General features: G+C 40.8%; 1 protein-coding gene across 1 annotated transcript in view; it reads left to right on the top strand.

The window, feature by feature from the left end:
- MAPKAP1 (MAPK associated protein 1) overlaps nt 1-25,207 on the top strand; it is a 341,504-nt gene that overhangs the window by 124,617 nt on the left and 191,680 nt on the right. Inside the window, exon 6 of the mRNA XM_077478999.1 lies at nt 1,125-1,301. Within this exon, the coding sequence (XP_077335125.1) occupies nt 1,125-1,301 (177 nt within the window). The remainder of the gene's footprint in view (nt 1-1,124; nt 1,302-25,207) is intronic.

The raw sequence follows: 25,207 nt of genomic DNA, 5'->3' as shown, positions 1-25,207 counted from the left end.
ATGTAAACGATGTTTGCACCACACGTGAGGTATTGTCCCAAAGGTTAGAGCGAGAGCAATAATTCTAGTGATTTCCTCGCTTTATCTCAAAACAAGTACCCTGTAAACATTTTTTAAAGGGTCACCTATGGAGATTTTTAAGTACCATAATTTGTCACCATTCCACAAGTGAGTGCAATTTTAAAGCATGACATTTTGGGTATCTATTTATTCAACGTTTCATATTTTACAAGAAAATTATATATTGTTTTTTTGTTTTCTTATATTCATTAACCACTTCCTGACCGGCCTATAGCAGAATGACGGCCGGGCGGTGTTTCAGTTATCCTGACTGGGCATCATATGACATCCTGCAGGATAACAGCCACTGTGCGCATGTGGGGGTGCGCATCGCGGTGATCTGTGGTGCGATGTGTCAGTCTGATACACCGCTGCACCGATCTTGGTAAAGAGCCTCCAATCACGGCTGATCATGATGTAAACAGGAAGAGCCGTTGATTGGCCTTTCCTCACTCACGTCTGACAGACGCGAGTAGAGGAGAGCTGATCGGCGGCTCTCCTGACGTGGGTGGGGGGGGGGGGGGGGGGGGGGGGTGTTTAGCACTGGGCTGATTGTTTATCAGCACAGCCCCCCCTCGGATCCCTCCCAGGGCCACCATCATGCTGCCCAGGACCACCAGGATGTCCATCCACACCGGACCACCAGGTATGCCACCCCCCAGACCACTAGGGAAATGCCAATCAGTGCCCAGGCAGCTGTCAATCAGTGCCCACTCACAATGCCTACCAGTGCCTCCAGGGATGCCTATTAGTGCCGCATATCCGTGCCAATCAGTGTCACGTATCAATGCCCAGCAGTGCCACCCATAAGTACCCATCTTTGCAGCCTTTCAGTGCCACCCATGAGTTTCTAGAAAAATAATACTGATTTAAACTTGTAAACAAAAAGTGCCAAAAAAAGGTTTAAAAAAAAATGGATTTATAATGTTTGTGGGTTGTTTTACACAATGCAGGTTTACATATATTTTAGGGTCATTAGTATAAGTACTAATATATTTTTCAAGTTTTATTTTATTTTTTTAATCTTTGCTGACCATGTTTGCTTTGCTGTGTTGTTCTTGCAGTGATAATGTAGATGCCTACTGCCTGCATATTGCAGAGGATGATGGAGAAGTTGACACAGATTTCCCCCCTTTGGATTCTAATGAGCCTATTCATAAGTTCGGTTTTAGTACCCTGGCTCTGGTGGAAAAGTATTCCTCTCCCAACCTCGCTGCCAAGCAGTCTCTGTTTGTACGGATGTAAGTATTCACCTTGTGGAATTCCTGAAAAGTAGGAAAGCAAATTATATTCTGATAAATAATGTAAGCTGAATTATGAATATGGGTTTGAAGAAGTGTATCTGTTCACAGTAAGCAATCAGATTCCTGGAGAATTATAGTTGGAAGCCTGATTGGTTGCTGGATGCTACAGTTCCCCACTCGTTAGTTTTCTGTGCCCAAGGTTTCACAAACTGGCCCATCATCCCATTTCAGAAGTAATAAGTTCTCTACGAAAAAAAAATAATCATGCTGAATGGAAACCTTCCCTCGTTTACCTGCCATTTTTCTTAACCCCTTTCCGCCACCCCCCGGCCTTTTAAGAGGATCTAAATGCCGTGAGGCGGTGATGAGCTTTCTGATTGTATGACTGCTGTGATTGGCTGGCACAGCGGTCACACGATCTGATGCTACGCATTGCATGTATGCATCGGGAGCTGCATGTGCCAGCTTAAGTACTGTGCTGAATACTCACTGTGTCCAGCGTGAAATGCCTCTATGCTGGAGCTTCCTCTAATAAAGACCAGTCACTGCTGCTCTTTATCCTTGTGCAGAGTCTTGTCTCAACCCCCCCCCTCGTATTAGAGCCCTCTGGGTCCTCTCTCTGCAGAAACTATGTACAGCACAGTGGTGATGTCATTGCTACATTGATAAGGTAATATCTGTTTTCCCATAGGCACTTGGTGCACACAAAGTGTATTGTCCTTTTTGGCTACTGAGGAATAGATTTTAATTAAAGTTTTTGTAACTGGAGTTCAGCTTTAAAGCTGAAGTCCCGATATGAGCTTTATTGCTTAGTTACATTGGTCCAGCTTGGGCTGATGTAAGTATTCATATCTCATACCAGAGAGGCTAGGTAATCTCACAATTGCTGTAATAGTTGACATTACTACAGTGATTGTCACGATCTTGACATCACTGCCCCTTCTTTTCATCTTGTCCAATCAGAAGAATGCCTTGTATTCATTGTAAAAATACAAGGTGTTCTGTAAATGTCAGCAGTGCCAAATGTGCATTCCCCTGTGTTTATTTGGCAGAGAGGAAGTCGCTGAGCACAGGACCTGAAATATCTCTATCACTGTTATAGAGCCAAATAGTACAGAGATTGTTTGCTTTACCAGCGACCTCTCATGTTTGAGATATGCATGCTTACGTCGGTCCAAGATGGACCGATGTAAATATGCAATAAAGATCACGCTTGGACCAGCTGTAACTATTGGTCTACACAAAGCATTTCATATATAGTAACTGAAAAAAATGCTAAGGGCAATACGCCCTAAACGCATAAAAAAAGGGAGGCACTAGTGCAACTGACAAAAATAAGGATGAACATAAAATGATAAATTACATAAAAAGTGTGTTATTAGTCCTTGAGAAAAGTCCATATAAAAGCGCTTTGGCATGACGTTCACATTATTGCAGCATCAGCAGTTTCTCTTCCAAGCAGGATCTGGGGAGGCTTCCACCCGCAACCACGTATAAACAAAAAAAAAAGGATAGTGAAGTGCTGCTACCTAAGTACAGTCATTTTTATAAATTAAAAAAAACTGAAAAAAAAAATTATACACGCACATGTACAAGGGATTGAAAATCATATCAATAAGTCTCCAGAAAGAGCCAACAGAAGCAGCAGACTTTGTGTGTACATCAGATGTGTGAGAACCACTGTGGACAACGGAGATGGAAGTGTTTCAGACCAACTGGACAGCCAGAATGATGTCACATGTGTGATGTACATGGGTGTGGTTATATGTTTTGGGGTGTGACCCCCTTTATCAAACCAACAGGGTTTGACAAAGGGGGCCATGCCCCAAAACTCAGAACCACACCCATTCTGTTGGCTTTCCCTCATATATTATCCTAGCTGCTAGAATTATAGTTGTAAGCTGCTGGATCCAGCTGGTGGTGCACTTTGTGTATTTTAAACAAAATTGGAATTGGGTCATGGACGGTAATAAACTCACCCATACCCTCCATAATACTATAAATGTGGGACCCTTGGATTCACTAATCAGACTAGTGAGGCTTCGGAAGCACCTTCCTTACTACTTACTGGGTATCCCTTTTTCCCCTCTTTCTCTTCCCTTTTCTTTTAGCTCATTCTTCTTTTGCTTCTATTCTGTGCAATGACAATGTGGGCAAAGCTGAATATATTGTAAATGGTGGCTTAAGTCTTTTGGCAATTATGCTTTTGCCATGACTACAATTCCTACCAGGGTGCTCAAACTGATCCTTGGTAAATGAAGCTTGCTTGACTACTGATTTAATTTGTACATATTTTCTGTGTTTATCTGATATTGCAAGTACCTGATATTTTGTAAGCTTATACCTGACGGGGGCTTTTTGTTATTCTTTGAATAAAAAAAAAACATTCAAATTTAATTTGGACAGAATAAAAAGAACATTTTTTCCACTCAGGGATCACCAATCTTTCTATATAGTGCAGCATTGTCAGTTTAGGGTCTGTGTACACTTTGTAGAGCTACATGTTATGGACACAGCTGGTCTCCTGTAAATTTCATAGCATAGATCTTTGTTGACATGCTTCCATATATTCAGCAAATGATTACTGTAAATAGCACTTCTTTGTACACAAAGCAATCCTGCATTTTCAATGCATTCCAGCTAGTTTGTCAATAAAGAGAATTAGGGACCTTTGGGCACAGGCTATTGCAGATCAGTGCTTTAAAAGTTATCAAGCTTCATCACTGTTGTGTTCTTTAGCAGTCACAAGATTACGTTTATAAAAACCTACATTTATTGTATGCAATTCATTGCATATTTTTCAACCTTCCAAATGCTGAACATCGTGTTGTAGCTGAATAAATATGCACGTCTGTGTGTGTAACTAAGGTATTCGGGTTATTATACAACATACAGGTGCTTCTCAAAAAATTACAATATTATCAAAAAGTTAATTTATTTCAGTAATTCAAAGACAGACATTCCTACAGTATATTAAATAGATTCCTTACACACAGTGTAATATTTCAAGCATTTTTTTAAAAAATTTATGAATATGGCTTACAGCTAGTGAAAAAACAAAAATTCGGTATCTCAGAAAATTAGAATATTGCATAACCAATAAAGGATTTTTAATAAAAAAAAGTTGGGTCTGGTGTCTATCATCTTTCTCTTGACAATACCCACAGATTTTCTATGGGGTTTAGGTCAAGTGAGTTTGCTGGCCAATCAAGCACAGTTATACCATGTTCATTAAACCAGATATTGGAACTTTTGACAGTGTGGGTAGGTGCAGAGTCCTGCTAGAAAATGAAATTGGCATCTCCATAAAGCTGGTCAGCAGATGAAGTGCTCTAGAATTTTCTGTTAGAGGGCTGTGCTGACTTGATAAAACACAGTGGACCAACACCAGCAAAGGACATGGCGCCCCAAATCATCACAGACTGTGGTAAATTTTGCATTACATTTGAAAAGCAAGGTCCTAGAGTCTGGAGGAAGAGTGGAGAGGCACAAAATCCAAGTTGCATGAGGTCCAGCATGAAGATTGCACAGTCAAGAGAGAATAAATTCAGTTCCTCCAATCTTTTCTCATTGCTGAGCTCCTCCATGCCACTTATCAGTCTGGTTGCCCTTCTCTGTACTTTTTTTTTACAGTTCTCCAATACTCTCTTTTTGTGAACTGATGCCCAAAACCAAACATCATGTTCCTCCTAAAGAGGTCTTATGAATGATTTGCACAGGGGCAAACTGATAACTTCCTCTCTGGAGTCCATACCTCTTTTAATACAAGAAAGGACTTTGTTCGCTTTGGAAACCGCTACTTGACATTGTGTGCCATTATTAAGCTTATGATTTACCAGAACAACCAGATCCTTCTCCACCATTGATTCCCCCAATTGGTACTCCCTTAGTATGCATGATACATGCATATATTTAGCCCCCAAGTGCATAACTTTACATTTATCAACATTTGTTACATAGTTGCCCAATTAAACAGTGCATTAGGTTGGAGAAATCCTGTAAGGATGTTATTCCACTGCATAGCTTGGTGTCATCTGCAAAGACTAAAATGGTACTTTTAATCCCAGACCCTATATCAAAAAAATAAAGGTCCCAACATTAAACGTTATATGATTCAGAGTAAGAGTCATTAACCACTACTCTCTGAATTCAGTCTTATATCCAGTTATCTATCCTTTTACAAACTGATTTTTCCAAGCCTGTAGATTTGACCTTACACATTAGCAGTGTGTGGGGAACTGTGTCAAACGCTTTTACAAAATTCAAGTATACCACGTCCACGGCCACTCACCACCTCATAAACAGAAATCAGATTTCCCTGACAACTTCTATCTTTCATGAATCCATGCTGACATTTGTTTTTTTTCTAGCAAAAACTGATCTATGTAGTCTTTTACTAAATTAATTACATTTGTAAACAACAGTCAAAGCTGAAATTTAAACATCTAAAATCAAAAATTAAAGAAGAATTTCGGGTATAGTATATTTTTACTTAGTTACATTGGTCCAGCTTAGACCAAAGTGATTTTGTACTGTAAATTCCATACTTGGCCATTTCCCCTGGAAGCTGGAAATCACTGAAGTAGACACCGCTACTCCAGGGATCCCCACTTGCTTTTGAGATCCAAGCTGAGTGACTGTCTTGATGCATTGTGAACACAGGCGGTTGGCCGCTTGGCAAAAGGCTCTATTCAGAGAATTCTGGCGAATGGTGAATCTGTAATTTACTGTTAACGCCTCCAGTGACTTCCCCTCTGTGTACTGAATAAAGAGCATCATGCTCCATCACTCAAGAGACGTATGTATTTTTTTAATGCATGCAAAGCTTCCAGTGATTGGCTGAGGTGGAGTGGAGGACAGATGATATCACAATCTGCACCTCGTCCTAGCCCAAAAAAAAATAAAAAAAATGTGAAGGCGTCTCCTGAGTGACAGAGGAATCAAAGCAAATGACTCTATTTAGAACACAGATTAACTGTTGCTGGGGCACCCACTGGAAGAGGGCACAACTTAGTGTATTTAGCATAGTGCCCTAATTACAGTAAAGCCCCCCCATCAATGACACCAATCAGTGCCATTATTGATGCCAGTCACTACTGCTTTTCAGTGTCCATCAGTGCCTGCCCATCAGTGTCGCATATCCGTGCCGCTTATCAGTGCCACCTATTAGTGCCCAGCAGTGATTAAATACCACCAAAAGAAAGCTCTATTTGTGTGAAGAAAATGATAAAAAATGTATTTGTTGCATGTCAGTTTTCATTTGAAGTGCAACAGCGCTTAAAGCTGAAAGCTGGCCTGGGCAGGAAGGGGATGAACGTGCCCTGTAGGCAAGTGGTTAAAGTAAAAGTTTCATAAAATGTTACACCAGTATCCAGGGTGTAACATGTTAGTAAATGAGCAGCATAAGCTTGTAGCCGCTTGTATTTGCAACAATAAGGGAGAGTAAGCTACACTTGATATTAAAAATGCAGCCAATTTTTCGATATTAAACAAGGAGATGGAAAACGGAGTTGCTTGACTGCACCTGTCATTTGTAAATACCACGTCATGACTTTCTCCGTTTAGTGTTGAAATTTGTTCAAACTATTGTTTTTAGGTGGTCTGCAGTTATTAAGAGAATAGGTTTTGGAGTATTAGGGGGGGTCATGACTGAGTACACGCATTAGGCTAAATTCACAAAGCTAACACAGATCTCTGAGTCCAATGAGATGAGAAAAATGCAGTCATATGACTAAAATAAAAGTCCTATCCTTGTGTTAAGGCATTGAGCCTTTTGCAAAATGACAAAACTTGCAGCGATAACTAGGACTGAAATTTAAAACGACAATTAGCTCTGTTCATTGCGTTCTGTTTTTGATGTGTGATTGTGAGGACAATTAGAATAATTTCAGGCTTTAAATGGTAACATACATGTTTATTCAGAGTGAACCTGGAATCTTCGGTTATTAACGTTTGAAATTAACAGCCATTTTAGCCCTTTTACCAGTGGCCTGAATGCTTTGATCAATGGAAAGCCCAGGCCCACCCAGTGGTAGACAGGTCTTCAGTAGGGAAAACAGAAAATAATTTAATGAGGAATTTCATTCCTGCATAATGTTTATTATATGTTAAAACATAGTATTGTAGACAGTTTTATTATTTTGTATTTAAAAATCAATAAATGGGTGGATATTACTGCCAACATCCCTCACTTTACTAAAATAAAAGCATGATCCCCATGGGACTTTTAAGGCAGATAATTATTATTTTATATTATTTTGTATTATGCATTTTTTAAGACTGTCCTGTTGTGTGTTGAGGCAACTGTTCAATTGCAAAAGAATGTATTGAGGATCTTTCACCTCATTCTGCCTTTATATGCGAAGCTGGCCATAAACGATTAGACTTTAGTTTAAACTTTCATAGAAAAAAAAACAGAACATTCTTTCTTGCCATCGAGTCAACTATTTTTTTTTTTAATTAAAAGCCCTTCGTCCACACCTGCTGTAGAATCTGGTCATGGAAGATCACTTTGTTCAGTCTGCTGGAATTGTTACTCAAGTACGCGGAAGAGCGGGGAATGAAGTGGCGATCTGTAGATTGCTCACTCACTTCCGCATTAGCCGCCAGAAGTAAACACAGCAATCACATGATCCCGAGGAACCTTACGGAAAGATCTGACTTTCCCTCTAGACTAGGCTCATGTTAGCCATCTTGGGGGAGCCTTGTCATATTGGACACACATATATGGGCAGCTATCTCGAACTCAGAGAGGCTTTATTTGCATACATACATTGTTTATTCATTCTAACAATTAACTTCTATCAAACAGGGACTCCCATACACTGATCTAAGTTTGGCCAGTCTCTGCTGAACTGATGCATTTCGATCGATCTATGACCACCTTTAGACGTATTAAACAGGGGTTGTTACAACATGTACACATTTTCCTGAACCAAAACCACATTCACATTTAGAATTTGGGTTGCTTGAGAAAAAAAAAAAATTCCACCATGCCCCTTTGAATTTGCTAGAATGTGGATTTGACACCACTTACTATTTGAAAATCCAACAGATGTTGTGAAAAATCAAAGTTTTTGAGCAATTCTAATGGTGTATGACCAGCTTTACTGACTGAAGTGGAAAGAGCCATAGTGCTGGAAATCTTCATGTTCCATCAACCACTTCAGCCAAGGAAGATTTTAACCCCTTCCTGACCAGAGCATTTTTTGCGATTCGAAACTGCGTCGTTTTAGCTGATAATTGCGCGGCAGTGCGCACGTTGTACCCAAACAAAATTGACTTCATTTTTTTCACCAAATAGAGCTTTCTTTTGGTGGTATTTGATCAGCTTTACGATTTTTATTTTTTGCCCTATAAGCAAAAAAATGGCCATCAATTTTGGAAAAAAAAAAAATATTTTTTAGTTTTTGCTCTATTAAACATCCCCAAAAAATATAAAAAAAAAAAAACAAATCTGTTCAACAGTTTAGGCCGATATGTATTCTTCTACATATTTTTTGTAAAAGAAAATTGCGTATTGTGTATTTGTATTTTGATTGGTTTGCACAAAAGTTCTAGCGTCTACAATCTAGGGGATAGAGTTATGGCATTTTTTATAATTTATTTTTATTTTTACTAGTAAAGACGGCAATCTGTGATTTTTATCGTGACTGCGACATTTTGGGACCATTTTCATTTATACAGCGATCATATCTACAAATAGCCACTGATTACTGTACTGTATAAATGACACTGGCAGGGAAGGGGTTAAACACTAGGCGGCGATCAAGGGCTTAACTGTGTCCTAGAGAGGTGTTCTAACTGTAGGGGGGATGGACTCACTACAACATGACAGAGATCACTGATGCCAGGGAGCAGTGGATCTCTGTATGATGTTGCTAGGCAGAACAGGGAAATGCCTTGTTTACATAGGCATCTCCCTGTTCTGCCTCTCCTCACCGAGACCGCGGGCCGCTGGCTAACGTCATTATGGCGGGTGCGCTCCTGATAAGAGGCAAATTCATTTGCCTGCCTGTGCCATTCTGCTGACGTACATGTGTGTGCGGCGGTCGGCAAGTGGTTAAAGATCTAAGAGTGGGCAGGTTGATGGTTCTTCATACATAGCTATGTCTTAAGTCTAGTACACACAGCTGAACTAAAAAAAAAAACCTGACGGCTCAGCTACCAACAATACGATATTAGTACAGTGATCTCCCCTGCTCTTCTATTGTGTTCTAACAGAACACTCCAGTCAACGTTGTTAGCCAATTGTGGGGAGCTGGTCGGCAGATATTTTTCCGGCATGCCCCTTTGACAGAAAGAGCGTGCCGGAAAAATGATCCGGCTGCAGGGTGCATGGGCCCAAATGTTGGCTGTTTTTTTATTGAACTTGCTGATGCTGCCCGACATTCGGCCCTTGTGTACAGGGTTTTACTTTACACCTTTTACTGTTCACAATTCTAAATAAGCCCATAGCTGGTATATGCTGGTATCTCGATAGTGCTATCCTGATTAATTATGTATGGCAGGGGTCTGCAAATTTTCTAAACAAAGGGCCAGTTCACTGTCCTTCAAACTTTAATAGGGCCATACTGTGGCCAGTGGGAATACACATGGCGTTTGTGTGTTTTTTTGTTCAACCCAGCGGGTTAAACAACAAAAAAATTGTCAGCTTCGGTTTTACCGTACTAACTATCCGACGTTAGCCTTGTGATCTCCCGCGCTGAGCTATTGTGTTCTAACGGGGACAACCACCCACCCACCGAACCCCCCCACTCCCACCAGATGTTTGAGGAGTGGTAACCTTTCATGTTCCTGTATATGTGCTCTTTAAATGATGGTGCAAAAAAGGCAACATGGGTACAGTCAACTACACCGAGCACATTGGGTTTTCCGGCAATACCGTACACATCTTTTTTTTTATTTGCTCACACTCTCTGTGAGAATCAGGGAAAAAGATGTATTTTGGTGCTATTTCACGGAATCCAATTAGAACTTAGGAGACGGGGAAATTCCCATAATCTCACCTGTGACCGTCTGGTATGACTCATTTCCAAAACAAAATGTAAGGTTGACAGCAACTTGGTTATGGCTGGTATGACAAGACTGCTCTGTGTAGAGGCCTCAAGGTACCTGATCACTTGGATATAGAGCTCCATTTTCAGTTGCTTGGATAACCTGAAATTCTGCAGGGTCTCAGCTTCAGATATTTGGTCCAGAAGTGTACTTTCCTTGAAGGTTCTTTCCTTCAAAAGGGACCTCTTGACATCGCCTCCTCCTCTTCTGTATTGCCCTTAATTCCAGGAGACTGGATGCATAGGGCTCCATTTCAATAAGCTATCCTCTGACAGCCTCTAGATAACACTCCTCACTCCTCTTACACTCCACACACCTCCAGCTTGCACTTTCTTACCTGTGTTTTAGTCAATCACTGGGAGGATCTGACATTGCCATGGTTACCGTATAGTTATAGCAAGCTTGGGGCAGTACTTAATTACCGCTTGATTTTTAATAATTTTTTCCCCTTTTAGTGAATTTACTTTAATGCCATTTTATGCTTTATTTACCAAACTTTTTTGTGTTTCCATTAAATGCCGCTTACTAGTGACTTGACATTTTCCTTATTGCATGTGGTAAGTGATCACGTGACCAACATAACACATGCGATAAGCTTTAGTGAATTGTGCCCTATGTTGCTTATGAGCACAGTTGTTGTAAAAGTTACAAGTGGCAGAAAATAATTGTACTGAGTGAAGGACAAGTTATGTGGGACCAAAAACATTTTCTCGTATCACTTAAAATTCCCTTTCTTATAAATGAGTAACTTTTGTATGTGAAATACGCATACAGAATTTTTAACGTTTTTTTTTTCTATAATTATAATGCACAAGACATTATAATTATACAATGCTTACGTGAAAGCTTTGCGGGCACTGATTCAGAAAAGAATTAATAATAACTTGTAATATAATTGAACTCTCTGATGTTAGACATGTTAAACATTTTTGCATCTGCATGATTAGGCAGAATATTGTCTTTCATTGAAGTGTTTGTTTTTTGTTTGTTATTTTTTTTATTTTTTTTTATGCATTAGATCATAGCTGAATTAAATAAGGAGTCAGAAAAGCACCACGCTGTCAGTACAGCTTCCAGTGCCCCAGCCTGTGTTCCCGTAGCATGAAACAGTTGGTTTGGCCACGTTCTCCCTAGCAAGTGCTGCATGCCTGTCTTTTCTTCTGAGACCTAACAGCCGCTAGTGTTTGCAGTCATGTTGCCCACACCAGCCGCTGCCAACGCAAACAGAGCGCTGGCTACAACTTGCTCTGAATACCCAGCAGCCCTTGGCTGGAAGCGGACTGCTAGGCATCAGTAGCGGCTATCCGCAAGGGCAATCAATAACTGTTTGAGTCTAGGCGGGGGGAGGGGGCAGCCAGTTCACACCCTGAGTACCTGTGCCCAACTGGGATGGCAGGGCACAGAATAAAGCCATTAGCTGTCTCTTTTGTGCCAAGAGCTGAAATACATCTGTGTCTCATTTGTGCTCCAGCCGAGCGAACAGGCATAACCAGGGCTGGCAACTTCCATACATTTCCATATTGATCCAGGTCTATTGTCACATACTTTTCTTAGTGTTTTGACAATGTTACAGCAACCTTTCAAAGGGGGATTAACTGGGAAGTCGTATCATTGGTTCAGTGTGTACATTCCTATACAGACATTTATTGTTAAGTTCAAATGTTTTCATTTTTTTATTGGATGAAGACAGCTGGGAAGTAGATGACCTACTGGGTTTGGCACCACCATACATAATAGAAAGTTACAGTAACAATGTTGGTTTTCTTCACAAAAGGGAACATGACCATTTTGGCCTATTCATTACACTTGGATTTAAAAAAATGACTTGCAAATGCGTGTCCTTTTGTGAACAGTTTAATTTAGGCAGTTTTTTTCCCTTTTTTTTTCATTTGAGGGATTCATATTTCATTGGTAAGAAGTAATGCCCAATACGGCATTTTAGCAGGACATATTGTAGTTTCATCTCCGAAAGCAGGCTCAGAAGCCGGCATGCACGAGTACCCCCCACAGCAAGCGACTTGCTATGGGGCAAGGGGGAGGGGCCCAGAGCGCTGGAGAGGGACCCAAGAAGAAGAGGCGGCGGCTCAGAGCTGCTCTGTGCAAAACCACTGCACATAGTAGATAAGTATGACATGTTTGCTTCTTTTTTTTTTTTTCCTTTTACAATTACTTTAAAGTTTGGATCGCTCTAGAGCCTGGACTGGCTTTAACCCGTTGTTGGCTAAATACTGGTCATGGGAGTGCAGAAGGAAGTGCACTCCTGTGATCTCCAATAGAAGTAGGACCATAAGTGCTTTGGCCCTTGTTCTTCAAGTCATAGTGTAGCTGTTTGTACCAGCCATGACACACGTCTAACAAGTGGAGGGATGTAGCCAAAAGGGTCTACTTGTGTAAAGGGGAAGATAATGCAGTGTGAAGAGAAGGAGGTTATATCTGACAATGCAGTTCAGAAAGTGAAAGAGAGCTGTGACAGAAGCTGATACAACTCAAGGGTAGGATATGTGTCTGTGCACAGTGCAGAGGTAAGTGTGTAATGGGGTCATAGACAATGATCAAAGAATACCACTACAAAAGTGTGTGCACTACTAAGTGAACAGTGTGTGCAGGTGGAGCCGTCAATGATGCAATGAAAATCCGGAAAGGATTGAGTCTGAAGAGGCACATGTGGTTTTTCTGCTGCATTAATTCCTAGTGACAGAATACTCCAGTAACATAAGTGAAATGTTCAATCTCTCTGTATAACACACAAGGGAAAAGATTGAAACTCACAAGAGCAGCTGGACAGACTCATCATGTGTTGGAAGCAGCAGATCAGAGCTGATGGCTAAGGGCTCATTCACACCAGCCCCATTGGGCAGTATTGCCCAACGCAGATCCAGCATATGGACAAGGCAGTGTGCCTTATATCTTATTTCTTCAGTTCACAACCAACATTTGTTCATAACGTTTAATAAAATATAAAAAAAAAATACACATATATATATATATATATATATATATATATATATATATATATATATATATATATATATATATATATATATATGATTTAATATATATTACATATAGTTAAATACAATTTCCAAGAAAGGATAAAAAAAAGAAAAAAAAAAAAATTTCTTGTATGCACACATTACTATGCTCCTGCTGGTGTGGATGAGCCCCAAGATCTAAACTGTGCTCTACACAATAAACACCACCAGGAAACAATAAATATCCCCCAAAAATATATAAAAAAAACATTTTTTTCCTCAGTTTAGTCCGATACGTATTCTTCTACATATTTTTGGTAAAGATTTTTATCGTGACTGCGACATTATGGCAGACACATCGGACATTTTTGACAAGTTTTTGGGACCATTGTCATTTATACAGCAATTAGTGTTATACAAATGCACTGATTCCTGTGTAAATGACACTGGCAGTGAAGGGGTTAACCACTAGGGGGCAGTGTAGGGGTTAAGTGTGTCCTGGGGAGTGATTCTAACTGTGGGGGGGGCGTGGCTACGTGTGACACATCACTGATCTCTGCTCACAGGGAGCAGAGATAAGTGACACTGTCACTAGGCAGAACGGGGAGATGCTTGTTTGCATTAGCATCTCCCCGTTCTTCCACTCTGTGAGGTGATCGCAGGTTTTCCCATGGCAATCGCATCCATGGGACGTGCGCACCTCCGGCCGCCTCTTTAAGGGCAACATACAGGTACTTTAGTCTGCCTGTCTGAGCCCTTCTGCCGACGTTTATCGGCATGAGTCAGTCAGCAAGCGGTTAAAAGAAAATATAGGCTTCTCTTTATTTCTTGCTGTTTGTTACAAGAAAATGTCAGGAAAGACCTACTAGAACAGCTGAACTTTATTTGGGATTAATTAGAGGCACTTTAAATGGTGGCAGGTGTTTACTTATTCCTGTATAACATGAGTTTGAGTCTGATTGCTTAAAGCATAACTCCATTTTTGTTCAGAAAAAAAAGCATTCCTCTCTGGGTGATGTACATTGCAAGGATTATGAAAAACTTTGTTGCAGATTCCTACCTTTTTGTTATTCTACAGAAATCCATGTGTGTTTACCTGGGCCTCTGTGCTAAGTAAGTCTAACGGGAGTAGTTTCATAATTATCAGTCAGCTGTGGCAGCTGAAGAGCACTAATGAGGAAAGCTGATGGGCCTGCATCCCTTTATATTTTTGTTGCAGGGGATGCCTGAAATCTGACGTGTGTCTTAGGCAGACTTCTGGGAAAATTGGTGAGCCAATCACACAAGCAGGAAATGATGTTTCTGGGGAGTGGTCAGTACTTATTCTCTGTACAGAACAACTCCAGGTAGCCATATTGCATTGCATTTATAGAAAATTACATTGATGATTTTCAAACAGATTTAGGTCTCAGCTCTGCCTGGGCCATTCCAAAACATTAGTCTTCTTCTGGTAAAGCCATTCCTTTGTTGATTTGGATGTATGCTTTGGGTCGTCATGATGAAAGATGAAGTTTTCTAGAAGAAGCCTGAAGGTTTTGTACTAATATTGACTGGTATTTGTAACTGTTCATAATTTCTACCTTGATTAAGGCCCCTGTTCCAGTGTTCCAGCTGAAGGAAAACAGCCCCAAAGCATGATGCTGCCACCACCATGCTTCACTGTGGGTATGGTGTTCTTTTGGTGATGTGCAGTGTTGTTTTTGCACCAAACAAATCTTTGACAATTATGGCCAAAAAGTTCAACCTTGGTTTCATCCGACCATAACACATTTTCCCACATGCTTTTGGGAGACTTCAGATTTTTTTTGCAAAACTTAGTCAGGCTTGGCTGTTTTTCTTTGTAAGAAAAGGCTTTTGTCTTGCCACTCTACCCCACAGCCCAGACATATGAAGAATATGGGAGATTGTTGTCACATGTACCACACAGCCAGTGCTTGGCAGATATTCCTGTAACTCCTTTAATGTTGCTGTAGGCCACTTGGCAGCCTCCCTGACCAGTTTTTTCTCATCTTTTACTCAATTTTGGTGGGACGTCCAGTTCTTGGTAATGTCACTGGTGTAATGTAGAAAAAATGATCTGCACTCCGGTTGTTCCTCTTAAAATGTCTTCATTTTATTGAATAGCCACAGTGAACAAAGGCAGATGTAGATTTCTTGTACATATTAGATATATTTGTATAAGCTACAGTTGTCCCCCACTGTTAAGAAATTGATGAGTAAAAAGAGGTTGCCTGCCATTGTATCTCTATTCTGTCTTCCTGTACATTAGTAATATCTGAACTTGGTCTATGAGGCATGTTGCAGTAACATTTCTTCTCCTCCAACCCCCCGCCATCCTTTCCCTCCTTGCCCTGGCTGAAATAGGCAGTGGCCATAAAGGAAGATGGAGAGACCTGTTAGTCAAGAATGATCACTATCATTAAAGACGGGAGGAGGCTTCACTTATCACTGCCGGCATTTCTACATGGCAGGTTGGATGTGGCTTCCACAGGTAGTACAGGAAGATACAAATTGCGAAGGTCCTACAGCCAGTCTGTGCATTAAGTAAAAAAGCAGAGTGTAATGAACGAACAGAGTAGACCATCCTTTATGACCTACACCATCCATCATCAACAGCCTGTCTTGTGCTTTTAAAACAGAAAGGACAGATACATATTATGAAATAAGACTTCTAACGGTAGCCATACATATTCAGATATTTACAGGCAAAGTTACCAGTTAGGTCATACTGAGCATGTATTCTCTCTGTGCATTAGTGCTCATGTTTAACGTCAGAATTAAGGAGGAAAGTTGCAATTAGATTGATGACGTTTTTGATAAGTGGGTGTCTTTTGTCTTCCTTTGTATACTTCTAGTGGCACTTCAGCTCCCAAATATTTTATAAGACACTATTTCTCATGAATAACACATTCATATTTTAAAGATACCTAATCATGTATTTTTAGTTATTGAAAATATGCAGGATTGAGAAATGCATGTAAGTGGCCTACAACACCACGGGCAAGGCAAAATTGAACCTGATCTTCCTGAAATGTTTCAAAGGTTGGATCAATGGCAAGGTGCAGGTATCTTTTAGTGCCTACAAGTACCTGTGTTTGTTGAATGCCTATGTCACTGTAGAGCCCTCATGGATCCTAGGCCCAGAGTAAGCATGGGCCTTTTGTTTCTGCCCAAGTCATGATTAAGCCTTGATCCCAACTGAAGCCTGCCTCAAGGATATATTCATACCGGCAGAATTTTTTTAATAGCGCTAGGAGGAGGGCGGTCAGCATACTTGAATATCCATGGGTGGATTGTCCATAATTCCAAATGTTAACTTTAAGATGGCTGCAGCTCCTCCGGCAGAGTAATGGGTAATCCTCTGTACGCTGTTAAAACAATAGAAAGTCAAGGGGCGGCACCATCTAAGTGTAGATTTTATTGAACCACAGGAGAGTGCATGGGAATGACCGGGTGTTGCAGATTAACACCTGGAAACAGCTGCTCCTGACCACTTCTCTGCATTGCCTGGTGACGCTTCCATACATAAACTCTGCAGATGCTTAGAGGATGATTTGGTGTGCCTTTACCCTTCTTCTAATGTGAGTGTATTGTTGTCCTTTCTATTGTGGTTCAATAAAATCTACACTTAGATGGCGCATTGCACCGTTCATTTAAAAAAAAAAAAAAACTTAATTGAAATGTCATTTCATTTTATTAAAGTGGTTGTTAAGCCACCTGTATAAAAAGCTCCCATCGGTATTAGAACAATAAGTTCCCCTGTGTCTGTATTATATCATAAATATGCTCATCTGTACTGATAACACACCGCCTTCCTGCAATCGGTTGCCTCCTCTCTCCTCTCCTCTGCATGGCTCGGGAGGGGAGAGGAGAGACAGAGCCAAGGAGTCACATGATCGCAGGAAGATGCTGTCTTATCAATACAAATAAGTATATTTATGATATAACACAGACACAGGGCAATTTATTCTAATTCAGAGGGGATTGGAGCTTTTAATGTTATGAGAGCGGGGGGGGGGGGGTGTATTTGTACATTATATCCCCTCTCAAGCGTCTCTTCTCCAGAGAGAATAAGTTCAGTGCTCATAACCTTTCCTCATAACTAAGGTACTCCAGACCCTTTATTATTTTTGTTTCCCTTCTCTGGACTCTCCCAGTTCCAGTACATGTTTCCTAAGGACTGGTGCCCATAAACTGGACAGCATACACCAGGTGCAGCCGGACCAGAGTCTTGTAGAGCGGGAGAATTATCGCTTTATCCTTGGAGTTCATCCCTTTTTTAATGCATGCCAATATTCTGTTTGCTTTGCTTGCAGCCGCTTAGCATTGCATGCCATTGCTGAGCCTGTCATCTACTAGGATCTCCAGGTCCTTTTCCATCCTAGATTCCCCCAGAGGTTCTCCCCCCAGTGTATAGATTGCATTCAGATTTTTGCCACCAAATGCATTATTTTACATTTTTCCACATTAAACCTCATTTGCCGTGTAGTTGTCCACCCCATTAATTTGTTCAGATCTTCTTGCAAGGTTTCCACATCCTGCAAATAAGTTATTGCCCTGCTTAGCTTAGTATTATCTGCAAATACAGAGATCGTTTATGAATAAATTATGAGGATCATTTTTTTTGGAGGTTAACAAATGCTTCAAAGCGGAGTTCCACCCAACTTTAGTACGTGTTCTTAAATGAAAAACCACCCCTCCACTCCTCGTTATTTTCTCTTCTGCCTCTGCCTCTCCTCCTTCCCTCCCCGCTGACGACGGGCCATTCAGAAAGCACCACACAACCAGCACATGTGCAGTAGGAAACTGGCTGTGAAGCCTTAAGGCTCCACTGGTGGTTTCCCTTAGTAACAATGGTGGCGTCTGCACCGGATCCGATGGACAGATCGGCCTCGGGGGGGGGGGGGGGGGGCGACATTGCAGGCTCCCTGGAAAGTTAAGTATCCTTATTAAAAGCCAGCAGTTAAAAGTGTTTGTAGCTGCTTACTTTTTTGAGGGTGGAACTCCCACTTTTTTTTTCCCCCAAGTTCTATTAGTAGCAGTGAGAACCAGTGGTTTGACTAGCACAGCACTGCCCAGAAAAGTAGTGCATGCAGCACTTTTTGTCGGGTCACACCATCGCAACGGCTAGCCAGGTAGGAGACGAGACGTTTTAATTTGTACTGCGGTGGCCTGCACTGGAATAACCACCCAACTCAGTCCTACCCTAAATACAAAAGCGCCAGTGGGCAGTAAAGGGTCTGGCATTTGACAGATCATTGACAGGGGGCAAGGTTTAGTGTCAATAGAGGCCCTATGTAAAGGGACACAGGACTAACATAGGTACATGCAGGCACCAGTTTAGCACTCTTTACTACCTTAGAAATATTTTAAGTTAGGTCTAAATAACAACTAAAACCTTGTCTAGCAAACTTCCCATTACATTATTGTCACCATCTAAAGAATTTTTTTGGCTTTTAAAAATACATTACCTTTAATTTCTTCCATCCAGGATCTGCTGTCAATCTGACTTGTGGTGGGTAGATCGGTGGGAAGTGTTTGCTTTTGTCTGCAGACGTTCTGGCACTCTTTGTTCTAACATGTCCATTTGTTTTTAGCCACGAGGATGTGCATAGAAAAACAGCATTGTCACCCTAAAACAAAGTGCTGGGATCCAAGTTTTATTTATTTTATAGTGCCTTGCAAAAGTTTTCACCTCCTTTGGCATTTTTTGTGTTTTTTTTGCCTCACAACCTGGAATTAACATGGATTGTTCGCGGATTTGCGTCATTCAATTAACAGAAGATGCCCACAACTTTGAAGTTTATTTTATTTAATTTTTTTATTGTGAAGCAAACAACAAATAGGACAAAATAACAGAAAAAGTTAACATGCATAACTATTCACCCCCCTAAAGTCAATAGTTTGTAGAGTAACCTTTTTTCAGCTCCAAGTCTCTTTAGATAAGTCTTTATGAGCTTGTCACATCTTACCACTGGGATGTTTGCCCATTCCTCTTTGCAAAACTGCTCCAGCTCCTTCAAGTTGGATGGTTTGTGCTTGTGAACAGCAATCTTTGTCTGACCACAGATTTTCTATTGGATTGAGGTCTAGGCTTTGAATAGGCCATTACAACACATTTACATGTTTCCCCTTAAAGTGTTGCTTTAGCAGTGTGTTTGGGGTCATTGTCCTGCTGGAAGCTGAACCTCTGTGCTAGCCTCAAATCACACGCAGAGTGGTACAGGTTTTTCTCAAGAATATCCCTGTATTTAGCACCATCCATGTTTCCCTCAACTCCGACCAGTTTCCCAGTCCCGACTGCTGAAAAACATCCCTACAGCATGATGCAGCCACTACCATGTTTCACTGTAGGGATGGTGTTCTTTGGGTGATGTGATGTGTTGGGTTTTTGGCCAGACATAGCGTTTTCTTTGATGGGCAAAATGTTCAATTTCAATCTCGTCAGACCAGAGCACCTTCCTCCATACATTTTGGGAGCCTCCCACAAGCCTTTTCGCAAACTCAAAACGTGCCATTTTGTTTTTTGCTTTCTTCTGGCCGCTCTGCCATAAAGCCCAACTCTATGGAGCGTACAGCTTGTCGTCTTCTTATATACAGATACTCGAGTCTCTGTTGTGGAACTCTGCAGCACCTCTGGGGTTACCTTAGGTCTCTGTGCTGCCTTTTTGATTACTGCCCTCCTTGCCCGGTCCATGAGTTTTAGTGTGCAGCCGTCTCTTAGCAGGTTTGCTGTTGTGCCATGTTCTTTCCATTTGCTTATGATAGATATGATGGTGCTCCTAGGGATCATCAAAGATTTGGATATTTTTTTATAACCTAACCCTGACTTGTACTTCTCAACAACATTGTCCCTTAAGTGTTTGGAGAGTTCATTGGTCTTCCTGGCAGTGTTTGGTTAGCGGTGCCTCTTGCTTAGGTGTTGCAGCCTCTGGGGCCTTTCAAAAAGGTGTGTGTATGTAATGACAGATCATGTGACACTTAGATTGCACACAGGTGGACATCATTTCACTAATTATGTGACTTCTGAAGGTTATTGCTTGCACCAAAACTTTTCATAACAAAGGGGGTGAATATATACACACATGCCAAATTATCAGTTTTTAATTTCTGAAAAATAGTTTTATGTATATATTTTTTTAATTTTACTACACCAACTTAGACTATTGTGTTCTTGTCACAACAAGTACTTACCGTGGCCGAGATGCCGAGAGCGGTTAGCCCTTGCAACTACGTGCACCCCGTTTCCCGGAGGTGATACAGGGAGCGGTGGCATGCAGAAGCATTGGCCACCAGCAGGTGTAGGTTCCTGAAGAACCTGAGGAGCTGAGTAGTGGGTTACTGGGAATCAGGAACTGGCTGATGATCCTGTGCGTGATAGTAAACAGTCCCGGAGGTAACAGGGGATCAAGTAACAGAATAGCAAGTCCGTGAAGCAGGCCAAAGGTCAGATCCATGAAATCAGGCAAGGAAGTCCGTAAGGCAGGCCAAGGGTCAAATCCGGGTAATTAATCAGAGTCCATGAGGCAGATCAGGAGAGGTCCATTAAGCAAGCCAAGGGTCAATCGAGGATGAGAGCAGCGTAGTCAGGGATGGTCCGGGTCAAAAACAGGTAATCAGGCAAACGGCAGGTAACAAGCACAAACAGGAAGCTGACAACAAACCAGCAACCCGTTTGGACGCCAGAGCTGCTTAAAAATAGTCACGCCATAGCGTGTGCACCACGGTGCACACACTCGTGTGCCATCGCGCACATGTGTACCATTGTGCACACTGCTCCATTGGGCCGCACGTGCGTGTGCCAAAGCGATAATCCGTCGCGCATGCGCGCAATAGCATGGCGAGCATGGGCGTCCAAAGTCCTTCTCTGACAGTTCTGATCCATCACATATACTTCGGATTAAAACAAACATTGAACTAAAGGCTGTAATGTGACAAAATAGGTAAAAAGCCAAGGGGGTGAACACTATTGCAAGGCACTGTATATATTTTTTTCACTTGACAAAAAGAGGAGCAACATAAATCACATTACAATGTGAGAATGGGATTAAGAGGTCAAGATATGAAATGGAGGACTATTCATTTTAATTACAGGACAAACTTAACTCCTCAAAAATCTATTTTTATTAAAGAAGACGTACAGCCAAAGCTTGTTTGGCTGTAAGTCTTCTGTGGATCACAGGTGTACAGTTTGTTCTGACTCACAGAGCCGGTCCAGACCAGGACAAAGATTGCGATCATAGAATCTGGACTATGATGCCTGGACTGGCAGCTGGCGCCAGCCACTGCCGCCCCCGCCACAGTCCAGTTCCAGTAAGCATGGGGATCTGGTCTGATCATTAGAGGAGAGAAGGCTGAGTTCCCAGCATAGCCAGAAAACCAACCACCCTGTGATGCCGTGCCTAGTGTGGTCAGTTTTTAATAGGAATGCAAAGGGACTGACATGAACACCAGGTATTTCACACAAAGGAAGCAATAAAGTGAAATGGATATGTTTTCATACAAGCACATGATACAACAGGCACATTTCAGGAACATGACATTTTGGGTTACATATTCTTTAATGCAGTTGACCTATATCCATATATTGGTCAACATAGTAAAAAAAAGAATAATAAACCATGCAGAGTACTTCATGCAATATTTATTAAAGGGGCAGTTTTTATTTGGAATTTGAGATCACTAACAGGGTTGCCTAAATTATCAGAGTATGTTACATCACCCCTAATATTCATGAGTAGGGAGAGACTCGGCTCCCTAAATTGTAAGGTTTGCATAGATTTGAGACTATGGTAATAATGGAAGATTTTAACTACCCCTGAAATTGTTTGGCGTAATGGCACTGCTGGTACAGCAAAAGGGTGGACATTTATTAACGTATTACAGGAAAATTTTATGGGACAGTTTATAGAAGGCCCAAATAGAAATGATGCTTTGCTGAATCTGTTAATTTCACACAATGTAGAGCTTATTATAGATGTTAAGAGAAAACTCAGTAACAGTGACCATAACATTATTTCATTTAATCTAAGCGATAAAAATACAAAACGACAAAAACACTTAATTTTAAGGGAGACAATTTTTTTCAATGGCAATAGGCCACTCTCCAACATATAGATTGGGAGAAAATATTGTCCGCAAAAGACGCAAAATATAAATGGCAGCGTCTCAAATCATTTTTATCTAAACACATTATGAAATTTATTCATATCCTATGGGCAATAAGTATAAAAGACTAAAAATTAACCCTATCTGGCTTACTGCCAGTGTAAAAAAAAAAAGCTGTAAGTAAGAAAGAAGTATGTAAAAATAACAGGAAAAATCCTGGAAAAACAGCTATCATTAGATAACTTGAATATAATAAAACAAATTGTATGAAAAGTTAATTGAATTGAAATAAATCTAAATGAGTAGCAATCTAAAGAGAATAGGATTAATCTGTGTGTGTGTGTGTGTGTGTGTATGTGTATATATATATATATATATATATATATATATATATATATAATATGTATATATAAAACATTTTTTATATGCATCAAGGGGTCAAAGACATTGTAGGTGTATGTAGGCCCTCTAAAATCCCCGAGCTGGTCACTGGGGAATAGGAGAAAGCAAACATTCTTTTAGCATTTAATATACAAAGGAACTCGGTGGTGCTGATGTACAGTGTCATTTATTAATGATAGTTTTAAATGTACCATCTTTAACCACTTGAGCTCCAGAAGATTTGACCTTATCATAACCAGGCCATTTTCTTTGCAGTTCATCTCTGTGCTACTTTAACTGGCAATTGTGCTGTACGCAAAAAAAATCTGTATTCTTTTTTTTTTCACACAAATAGAGCTTTCTTCTGGTGGTATTCATAAATCTTTTGCAATATTAATGCAACATTCCAAATTTAAAAAAATATATATTTCTGCTATAAAATATATCCAAGAGAAAAATGTAAAAAAAAAAAAATTCTTAAAAAATTTGAGCCAAAATGTATTCTGCTACATGTCTTTGGTAAAAAGAAAAATCCCAATAAGTGTAGATTGAGTGGTTTGCCTGAAAGTTATAGTGTCTACAAACTATGGCATAGATACTGGAATTTTTTTATATACTACTAATGGTGGCAATCAGTGACTTAGTGGGATTGCGATAGTGCAGCCTGGAACTGACTAACTGCTGCTGACATCACCAGTGACACTAAAAATTGGTGCTAAAAATATACACTGTCACTGTACTAATGACACTGGCTGGAAAGGGGTTAACATGTAGGGAGCGATCCATGGGTAAATTTGTGCCTAACAATGTTTAGTGTGTACACTGTGTGGTGTTTTGCTAAGCAATGTGCCGGTTTTTACCAGCACATCGCTGCTGTATGAAGAGAGCTCCGTGTTGGTAAAGCCCTTCTTTTGTTCACTAAGCTGATCAGGTCCTGGCCTTAAATCATTGGCCGGGACCTGTAGATCGGTTTGTGCTGCAGTGAATGGCAGCAGAGTCCAGTCTTAGAAGACTTCCAGTCTTAGAAGAAAACCACAAAGTACAGGTATTTGATCGTGTGTGTACAAGCCAACCTGCTGCAATAGATGTACTGTGGCACGTCGTCAAGCAGGTAATGAATGGTCCGGTAACAATAAGAGAAAATAAATGTGAATATAATACCTGAAATAGACAAGTCCCACCCAAATCAACAACTAAGCTCTGGTATTCCTCTTTAAAATATATGTAAACCCTCACCTTGTAAAACAACTCATTCCATTTAAAAAGAAGCAAAACATTTATGTTTACCTATACAAACTATTATAAATACCTTTTCTTTTCTTTTTTTTAATATAAGTGATCATAAGTGACCCTCTTTTCTCAGCTGCATAAGGAGCTGAGAGAGCTGGAGGAGGATATGTGTACATATTGAAATTATTATTATTATACAGGATTTATATAGCGCCAACAGTTTGAGCAGCCCTTTACAACATTAGAGCAGACATTACAATACAAGTCAATACAGGAAGAATCAGAGGGCCCTGCTCGTTAGAGCTTACAATCTAGGAAGGAGGGTCAAGTCATACGAAAGGTTAATAATTGCGGTGGATGAGCTGATGAAGAAAATAAAAGAACAGTTATTAGGTGGAGGCAGGGTAGGCTTCTCTGAAGAAAAAAGTTTTCAGGGATCGCCTAAAAAATACATTTGGAGATAGTCTAACAGATTGGGATAGGGTATTCCAGAGGATGGGAGAAGCTCGGGAGAAGTCCTGGAGGCTTATATGGGAGGAGGTGATGAGGGAGCTAGAGTGCAGGTGGTCTTGGAAGAAATTAAGAGGGCGATTAGGTTGTTATTTTGAGAATAGGCTAGTGATGTACCTGGGGGCAGTGTTGTGGATGGCTTTGTAACTTATTGTTAGTATTTTGAATTTAATTTGATGGGCGAGTGGCAGCCAATGGAGGGATTGGCAAAGAGGGGTAGCAGGCATGGAGCGTTTTGTAAGGTGAATGAGTCTGGCGGCAGCATTCATGATGGACTGAAGGGGGGATAATATATTTAAAGGTAAGCCAATGAGAAGGGAGTTGAAGTAGTCGAGTCAAGAGATAATCAAGGAGTGAATCAGGAGCTGTGTGGTTACTGTGGTTAGTAAGGGACATTGTTTGGAGATGTTGCGGAGGTTGAGGCAGCCAGCTTTGGAAAGTGATTGGATGTGGGGCCAAACGGAGAGTTTAGAGTCCAGGATAACACCTAGCACCCTGGCATATGGGGATGGGTGGATGGTTGTGCATTGTTCTTGACAGAGAAGTCAGGGGAAGGGGCACGTGCGGGAGGAAATATTATGAGCTTGTTTTGGACAAGTTGAGTTTGAGGAAGTGATGTGACATCCAGACAGATATGTCTATTAG

Source organism: Lithobates pipiens, unplaced genomic scaffold (genome assembly GCF_037356315.1).
Source record: "Lithobates pipiens isolate NorthernLeopardFrog02 unplaced genomic scaffold, aLitPip1_a1.2 Scaffold_1, whole genome shotgun sequence".
In the NCBI taxonomy this organism is placed as follows: domain Eukaryota; kingdom Metazoa; phylum Chordata; class Amphibia; order Anura; family Ranidae; genus Lithobates; species Lithobates pipiens.
The sequence above is the reverse complement of the archived record's forward strand: the minus strand, read 5'-3'. Positions and strand labels throughout refer to the sequence as shown.